The sequence below is a fragment of the Sinohyriopsis cumingii genome, unplaced genomic scaffold, assembly GCF_028554795.1.
Source record: "Sinohyriopsis cumingii isolate HCF-2022 unplaced genomic scaffold, ASM2855479v2 utg001180l, whole genome shotgun sequence".
NCBI lineage: Eukaryota > Metazoa > Mollusca > Bivalvia > Unionida > Unionidae > Sinohyriopsis > Sinohyriopsis cumingii.
In genome coordinates this window covers 667808-677277 of record NW_028315969.1, presented here as the reverse complement: position 1 = coordinate 677277, position 9470 = coordinate 667808, and the positions used below count along the sequence as shown (strand labels likewise).

General features: G+C 33.6%; 2 protein-coding genes across 2 annotated transcripts in view; both read right to left on the bottom strand.

Annotated features, from left to right (window-relative positions):
• Positions 1 to 2473: 2473 nt before the first annotated feature.
• On the bottom strand, positions 2474 to 9204 carry LOC149772742 (uncharacterized). The gene is made up of 6 exons (XM_089947400.1): positions 9068 to 9204; positions 7900 to 8039; positions 6980 to 7017; positions 4110 to 6273; positions 3596 to 3665; positions 2474 to 2920 (listed from the first exon to the last, which is right to left on the bottom strand). The coding sequence occupies exons 2-4, from the start codon at positions 7942 to 7944 to the stop codon at positions 5913 to 5915; spliced, it is 444 nt and encodes a 147-aa protein (XP_089803526.1). The 5' UTR covers positions 7945 to 8039; positions 9068 to 9204; the 3' UTR covers positions 2474 to 2920; positions 3596 to 3665; positions 4110 to 5912.
• LOC149772741 (rRNA methyltransferase 2, mitochondrial-like) overlaps positions 9072 to 9470 on the bottom strand; it is a 51169-nt gene continuing 50770 nt past the window's right edge. Inside the window, exon 4 of the mRNA XM_089947399.1 lies at positions 9072 to 9227. Within this exon, the coding sequence (XP_089803525.1) occupies positions 9199 to 9227 (29 nt within the window). The 3' untranslated portion in view covers positions 9072 to 9198. The remainder of the gene's footprint in view (positions 9228 to 9470) is intronic.

The window sequence follows — 9470 nt, the reverse complement described above, 5'->3', positions numbered from 1 at the left end:
CCAAATAACTGCTCAGCAAGTGTTCGATTAAATCGTTCAACAATTGTCTGATCACGATGAATTGCGGTATGTCCTCGTCTGATTTCGACATTATGTTTTTTAATCAGAGATGATACTGCACCAAGAAATTCCTTGCCAGGATCAACCTGTAATAGTTGTGGCCATCGTAAGGGTCCTCACTGATAAATTAGCTCAAAAGCAGATAAAACTTCAGCAGCTGTTTTAGCTGATAATGGCTCTGCTTCTTCATACCTACTTGCAACATCAACGCGTATTTGTATGTTATTTGACGTCTATCAATTTTGATAGTATCATGTGGAAAAAACAAAATATCTGCTTGATGATCTTCGTTATGAGTGCTGACATCAAAACGTGCATAATGAATTCGTTAAGGTGTGGTAGATACATTTGCCATATTGCCTGTCGTGCTAACCAATATGTGGCGGCAGAACGTTCGACACCTGCTGCATCAGCGAACTTGCTAATTACTACTTTACCTCTCCGATATCCCCTTGGGCTATACTAAATTGATTCCATTATTTCAATAATTGGTCGATTAATTACCGGCTCAGAATACTAGTTTACCTTTCATTGCAGATTTTATTATCAATCTATCTAAGTTCTCTTTAAAAGATAAATATTTTATGGAACTGAATGCATGAATTAATTCCACATCTGCAATATGTCTCTTTTGTAAATCATTACATTTATACATAACATCATGAATATAGCACGCTTTACCAATTTTATTTATTGGATATTCACCAGGTTTTGGTTGATCATGGTTATCAAGTCGGATATCAAGTCGGGAAATTTTGACATTAATGTAGCAGTATCACCACCATCTTTACGTTGAATTTTATGTAAAAACGGAATTTGTTTTCTGTTACATATTGCACATCTTCCACCATATGCTATTTTTCTATTTTTTTTGTTGTAACAGTGACTAAATCAGTGGTTGGAGTTTTAACTCTACAACGTAAACAATATAGATTCATGTATATTTATAATATGGATGTAATTGATTTCTCAGCGACACGAAATCAAGAGCCAGTAAAACATATTTCAGCATTACAGAATTCCATCAGAATGATTATAATAGGTCCATCTGGGTCTGGTAAAACGCAATTACTGCTTAATTTGATAATGAGATGGTTAAAGTGGGACAAGTTGTATTTAGTTGCACCATCAGTTGATGATCAGAGATGTTATGATGTACGTAAAAACTTTAATGAAAATGCAAAATTGTTAAATGAAGATGGCGACGACATTATTAATTTTATAACTGATATTGATGAAGCGCCGAGTGTTGATGAATTAGATGGATTTATTAATAATTTAGTTGTATACGACGACATAATGCTGGACAAGCAATCAAATCCAGCTAGAATATTTTCCACAGGCAGACATAAAAATACAGATATAATTTATGTCACTCAACGATATACACAAATACCAAAAGTGATCAGAGATAACTGCAATAGTTTAGTTATATTTAACGGAGTTGATACACATACCTTAAGAAATATTCATCAAACTTGGTGCAGTGGAGATGTGGACATAATTAGATGTAAAAATTTCTTTTCAAAAGCACGAACTACCCCACACGGATTTATAACAATAAATTTACACGATCCCAGAACAAGATATCGTGTAGGTCTTGATAACATATTTGGTTGATAATTATAGCAGCAGAGGAGGCGCGACCTCAATGAGACGTTAGGCGGGTAAACAAAAAAAAATATATAAAAAAAATACAAATTTTGACAAAACCAAAGTAACCCAATTAGAGAAATTCTCGGTAAGTTAGAGGCTTCGGTTTAGCGTCACCTTATTTTTTTAATATTTTTTTCGTATGAGGCTTTTAGTTTTCAAAGTTACGTTTTAGCAAAAGGTTTGTTCGCCTCCTCTGCCGCTGTATTGGATTGTACCATTATAATCAGTAACTACCTTGGTAGCAGGTACAGCCTTGCTGTGGGGGGCCGGAAGTGTTTTGGGCACGGCCCAACAAGGAATAAAAAATTAAAGTGACAGCAAGGGGGGTGGCAGTGCAAACGTTTTCTGTGGGACCCGTGGTGAGATAGTCATGCCACTGATGATAATGTAACAATATTATTCATTTGCCAAATAATATTGATAAGAAAATCATATTTCTAGGTACGCATGAAATTGTGATGCATTGTGAAAGTCTTATTTTATGAAGTTTGTGCTATCGTAATGAATTAAAATCAGTATCGCTTTATATAGATGACATTGATAATATGCAAATAATATACAAAAATGCACACACACTTACACACACACATATATATATATATATATATATATATATATATATATATATATATATTGATATATATATATATATTATATATATATATATATATATATATATATATATATATATATATATATATATACACACCATAGTTTACTTAACAGTGAATATCAGACATAATTATGAAATATATATCAATCAAGTTTAGTCATTATCTCTGTGAAGTTAATGATAAAGCAGAATGGCCAGATATTCATGTGAAGTTAATGATAAAACAACATGGCCAAATATTCAATGCTAGTAATATCAGACAAATAAATTACTTTTATTACTTTTTCTCATTCCTTATCTCCAAGCAGATTTTGACTGAAGTGAAAAATGTCAGATTACATTTTTCCGAAGTATTCGTTCAGAAATGCATAGTCAAAAAAAGAAAATAAGCGGCATCATCTGGTAAATATCCCAAAGGTAAATAAAGGACATTTATGCAAGTAGAACTTGTAGAAAGCATACTTCCATCATACAAAAATTCAGTCTTGGGTGGCATGTGGTATCCGAAAACTGGTATCTCAGCTGATGCAGTCACAAATTTTAATATTTTCTCCAATGTAACTTTTGCTTTCTACATGCCTCTTCTATCCCCTATAAAAAGGAATATATATATATATATATATATATATATATATATATATATATATATATATATATATATATATATATATATATATGTGTGTGTGTGTGTGTGTGTGTGTGTGTGTGTGTGTGTGGTCTTAAACCAAGTGGCATGACCATGCGAAAACCAGCAAGTTTTGTTAAATTCAACAACTAATTTATTTCTCAAGAAAACGAAATGAAAATTTAAAAAAGAAAACTTTTGCAGTATATTGAAATGGATACCAAATAGTCATAAAAAGTTTTATCACAGGGCCAACGATATAGACTAATCTGAGCGGAATGTGTTAATGTACCAATAGTCGCTCGCCGATATTGAATGCTGTTCACAGTGCAGTGAATACAAAAATAGGGGATGGTGGTTGTGTGCTGAAGAGTGATTCTTCTAACATTCGATTCGGGAGTAGGTTTTATACAACAAGAATAATAGCAAGTTTGTTATTAATAAAATTATAAGTTTCTTTTCATGTGTTAAAACCGAACATATTTCTTATGAAACAAAAAGCAATATATTTTATATTTGAACCTGTGACTTCAACGCTCGCTGAAATGAAATGTCACGTTTTTTATACTACACAATGAGATATAACTGGTATTAACATATTAACATAGGAAAGGATATATGTTTGTATTGTTTATACAAACCTTATATTTCATGATCTTCTTTGGTATAATAACTGTATGTGTCAATTGCCCATGCTGCCACAAACAAGGACTGAAATGTGAATGTAAAAGAAGAAAATGTCCACCTCTCTACTGAAATGTGAATGTAAAAGAAGAAAATGTCCACCTCTCTTTAGAGGCTATATAAACATTTTGCATCCAACGTCTCTCAAAATGTGTATATATTGGAGTCCTAGTAATCATGCTAATCTAACACAACATAGGTACAACGGACTGAACACAGATACAATTTAGATAGTATGGATTAATTCAGGAGTAAACATGTAATATCATTATATTTATTTAATAATAATCTTTAAGAAACTAGTTCCATTATGACCATGGCGCAAACAAAAAACATTTACTATATACTTCATTTTGATAATGGTATATATATATATATATATATATATATATATATATATATATATATATATATATATATAAAATCAGAACTACGTCTTTCTTGTTATCTTTACAGATGTTATATATTTACCTGAAACTTCTATGAGGTATGCTATGAATTTTTTATAAGTACCATCCTCCTTTAATCTTCTGTTAGATCCGATATCTGAGAATACCGGTTTTAGGATATGGATCAATTTTCTCTGTGTCAGAGCTGACCTTACAGAAGGCCTGAAGAGATATTTAATACACGGCTTTCGATACATTAACTGAAGAGTAACGTTTCAATACATAAAAAGTTGTAATTGACCCAAACTGTTTCATTGGCAAGGTTGAAATAACAAAAGGGACTTTGTACCATAAGTTCTATTTGCACATAAGACTTTATTATCAGTCTGATTCTTATCCAGTTATGTGCATCTTCAGTATTACTCCTAAGAACTGGAAAATATGAGGGGTACTAATGTTATAAAGCTTGATAAAGATTAGCTGATATTCACATAATTGCTAAAACAGTTAGGATCGCTTTATGTCAAGCTCCAGAGAGAGAGAGAGAGAGAGTACACTTTCGTTCAATAAGAGAATGAAGGACTATACCATTCCTTTACACGACAAACGATTTGCTTTATCGATTGCGTACCAAATTGCAGACCAAAGCTATTTACCACAAAAATTAACATGAAAGCATATTGTGCTTTGCCTGCTATTCACATCGCAGATATGTTGTCCATTGATAGCACATCAGATTTATGACCAGCATAGTAAAAATTAAATCTACAGAAATAACGAAAATATAACACTTATAACAAACTAGTCCTGCACCAAAACAGTATTTCCTTTCAAGTCCACCGGAGTCATCTTTCAGTGTGTATGTACCCTCCTCAGTTATTTCAAAAAGTCTCCATTCTTCTTTTATTAGCTCTTGCAACATACGAGTGAGAAACTCCTTCCTTGTTCCGCCTAGGTCGGAAGCCTCTTCTCCATAAAATGTCACCTCAAGGGGTACCAGAGGGTTTGGCGCTCCCAAGATCTCCTCCATTCCTGTTACAAACATATTCATCCGCGACACATAGATGGGTTGGGTTTCACCCTTCAGAGGTTCTGTAAATGATGTTTGGTATAATTGTCTTCCAATCATTACATATTTTTGAAAATAACGCAAGACAGCTACTGGGTCATTAATATCCTTGCTGTGGCAACAAAAAAGAGCAAGTCAAGGTACTTAAATTACAAAATTCAGGTGGACTTTTATAAACTAAGACGGCATCAACATATACTGAAACAAGAGAAAAGAAAAGCAAGGGAGTCTAAGAATCTTAATATTTGTCAATTGTATCTAACTTTCCTAATTCAAAGGTCAAACGCTCATTATTATGCATCTGGCAGTGAGAAATAACGATATCCAATGAAAACATGTAATTGAAGTCAAGCTATATACATGAATTAATATATTTTACTTGGATAGCAAAGCAGAAGATATCCAACACAATTAACTAGTTGATAGACACAGTATCAATCGGTGCTTATTGGTGTGCGTGTGTGTGTGAAACAAGTCTTTAATATTAAGAAAACAGTTACCTTTTTGCAGATGGAAACATAAACAGGTCACTTGGCACAAAAATACGTAGTCTAGCATGTACAATGAACTAATTAGAGTTACCTGCATCTTATTATGCGTTATTATGACGCATCTAGACAAAGGAATTTCCACTATCTCATATTAAGTAGTGCATTGCTGAAAAGGCACAGATCGGCCTCAAGAAGGAAATTTTGTTTTTCATATACTTTGATCAAAGACTATTGATCGATTTTTTTCTAAGCATGACTATATACAGCAACCATACAACATGGCATCTCATAATTGGATCTTTCCAAAGAATAGTTTTTAAACATCTTACACTCCTTCAAAAATCACAGCCATGTTGTCAACTAAACAAGAAGACCTGTAATTTGTCATTACAGTATGATGCAGATCACCAATGTTGGGATGTCTGGTTACATCATTATGATGTTCAGTGTTTCTTGATCCAGCACAATGCTCCTCACTGGTACGGTGTACTGCTGTTACTATGCCAGCATGCTCGCTAGTCCCAGAGTTGGGAAACATGGTCACGACAGTATCATGTTGTCTGATAGTTGGAACTGTGGGTACATTACTGTACATTTCACCAGTGTTGAGAAATGGGGCTACCGTATTGGTGTTGGTGTGTGTTGTTACAACAATAGCCTGCTTACTAACGTTAGCTGGATCATCGCTGAAAACACAGAAATATATTTACAACATTTGATAATCAGATGATTATAGATCGATTCATATTTTATGTCCTCCTTTAAGTTTCATAAAAAACACATGCATTCTACAAGACATACATTTTAGATAAGAAATGTACTGTAATAGTTGAAAGTTATGCTATGTAGGACACAACTAGAATGGCTATCAAGTGGCATATTTATTAATCAGGGATGATTAAATTCCATTATCAGACTCTGTAAGATGCAAGAGGATTGACAATGAAGCAAAACATCGCGTAAAAAAATCCCCCAACAGGACATTTAATTAGTTTACATGGGCAGTGACCATCAGACTGAGTAAAGGGGACAACATATAATGCATGATCAATCTGCATTGGAGCCTCACTTTCTTTTTCACTAAAGTGGTGATCTATTGAGATGTTTAGTGGATTCTAAACATATATATGCAGTCTACTTCCAGTAAATTATATATCAAGCTTGCAGAACTGTACGAATGTAAATCATATATCAGTTGTACATGCAACTATACTCTACACAAATATTAATCATTTATCAAATGTACAGGGAGTTAGTTACACACTCTGCACAAATATGAATCATTCAAGGCAAATGATCAAGTACTGAAGGATGGACAGAAGACCGTCACACAACTTATCTGGTCCTGAGTTAAGTAGATCTAAAACCTAGGTTCAAAGACATACGACTTACTTGAAAATTTCAATTAAATCTGTATCTTCTCCTGATTTCTGAAAATCATAAAAAATATGTGGGTACGTTTTTAGCAATAACACTCTCAATCCCCAACATTACGCATATACTCTGCACACATGATAACATCGTATAAATTTAGCGATCTAAATAAACAACAGGCACTTTCTAACCAAACGAAACGTTTTGATTCTGCCTAGGTATCAGTAAAGTTTATGAAAAATACTCTCAACAGAAAAGCAAAGCAAAACTTTATTTACACAGCACTTCATCTTCGCTAGCCAGTGTTCCGATATGATAATCCTATTTACACCTTGGAGGATCGAACACATATACTGGTGCTTTGTCCTAGCGACATATTTTGGATTTCCTGAACTACCTCCCATCGTACGTAATGCCAAGTAAGCAATAGCGTAGTACATTCTACATTGGCTGAAAATGGTGATGGCAATTGACCTAAAATAATGCTTTGGATGTTTAACCTCGAAAGTATGACTATGTACCAGAGGAAGCCATTACATGTGTATTTGAGAGAAAGGAAATTGTGCAAACACGGACTGGGACTAGAAAATTGCTTACTTATCAGTCCATTCTAGCTGTGTGCTCCCCTTGTCCCGATCATGTAGGAACAGTGTTCAGATTTGAACAACTTAATTTTGATTGGATGCAGTGGCTTGCTGTTGCATCCAGTGAAATTCACAGATATGAAACACATAAATATCTGCCCGATACGCCGAGGCGTAGATAAGGTTATCACATAGGAACCTTGCCATGCAAAAATGACAGCCCTTAGAAAGGACAACTTTGTCTAATATACATGAATTGTATATAAACGGAGGTAACATACTGTTGGATTAATGTTAAAGCTTTAACATGAGCAAAATACCTGATACAATTAATTAATAATCAGACTACCTTACCTGACAAGTTTGCACGTGTTCTCTCAGATCCTTTATATGTACCATGCTTGAACAAGACAAACACTTGTATTGATCTTCAAAGGAGTCTTCTATGTCAATTATAGCGATACTCTTCTGAATCGGCCTGATGTATATACGACCTTGAAAACAGATAATGAATATTACATTTTTTAACTTCGAGTACGGATAACAGTTTTATATCAACATTCACTCTTAAACTCAATTTATTTTAAAACAATTATGTACTGTGTTTGTTTGGCGTTAGGATTTCAGGAATAGAGATGTGGTTACATTTATTTAGAAGGTTGATTCAAGCTAGAAATATTGAATGCATGATGTTGACTACTGAGAATAATCGCCATCGAGTCTTATATTTAAGTGACTTCTTCTTGAATATCATTCAACTCTTTTTACTCAGATAATACTGTTTTGTTAACTTATCTAAAATTTGGTTTAGGGTATTAAGAGCAACCGCAAAAAGGATACATTTAGGTCTATATATAAAATAGACCATATCTACTGAATCTGTACATTTCAAATTCTACATAGTGTTTCTGAACATTTATTTTGTGGAATATTTTATTTAAAAATGCAATAGGAGCTTAACGCATAATTTATGGTCCAACAAATAAAAGCTTCCATCACTCCCACTTACACATAAGTTTGATGGTTTAGCAATAAGTACTTAATTGTTTGATTTGCCAAGAAACAATATTCTAAGTAAACATCAAAGAAAAACATTTCCAGCTGGAGTATTCTTTTCATGTTGAGGCTTGGAACAACTTGAAGATGGGATCTTGTATATTATCGCAATGTTGAGAGGAAGTTAATTTCTATGACTTAACAAATCGGTATATTGTGAAATAGAAGTGCACACAGAGATAAAATTTGAAAGAGATATTTGCATCAAGAAAAACAGTAGACATAACTCACATCAACAAGCGATGGTGTATCTTTTCTATTATGACTTCAACTGCAACTCGGTGTCCGACTCTTGGCTGTTCATCTAGTTAGAGTACCTACCTGCTGGAGCTTTTTGTTTATACAGTTCATTCTCCTCAGATTTAGAACGTGACATACAAGCATATATTCCCATGCACTTCAATCGTTTCTTTTATTTCAAAGATTTGCCGATCAAATTTCCTTATGTTTTTGAAAACATATTTACCTTAGTATGGCCTGTCTCACTTGGTCATGCAAAGCATCAGCATGAAAAATAACTCTCTTTTCCCCAAGGCCATTTTTACGCAGGATTCTCCTTTCTTCTGGAGATGGAATAGTAGTTAGAAGTGTTGGAACTCAAACAAAAGATCGAGTCATAGTGCGACCTAAAATAGAAATATGTATCACCACAGTTTACTTGTTTTGGTGACTAGAATCAGAACATAAAAATGAGCAATAAATTTCCTGAAACTTTATATAAATTTCTGTTGCATGAGTGAAGCAGCTAGGTATGTGTTTGTGAGACATGGATGCCCACACGTTCTTTTTGCACAAAAATTCAAGGAAGAAGTGATTAGATGTGATTTTGATTTTTAACGTAGCTTTAACAATTTTTTAGTCATATCGAT

What these genes read in the sequence shown, in the direction of transcription:
- LOC149772742 (XM_089947400.1), bottom strand. Translation starts at nt 7,944, where the DNA reads ATGGTACATATAAAGGATCTGAGAGAACACGTGCAAACTTGTCAG. An exon ending in AACACGTGCAAACTTGTCAG is followed by an intron (nt 7,018 to 7,899) that starts GTAAGGTAGTCT and finishes TATGATTTTCAG; the next exon opens with AAATCAGGAGAAGATACAGA. An exon ending in GATTTAATTGAAATTTTCAA is followed by an intron (nt 6,274 to 6,979) that starts GTAAGTCGTATG and finishes CTGTGTTTTCAG; the next exon opens with CGATGATCCAGCTAACGTTA.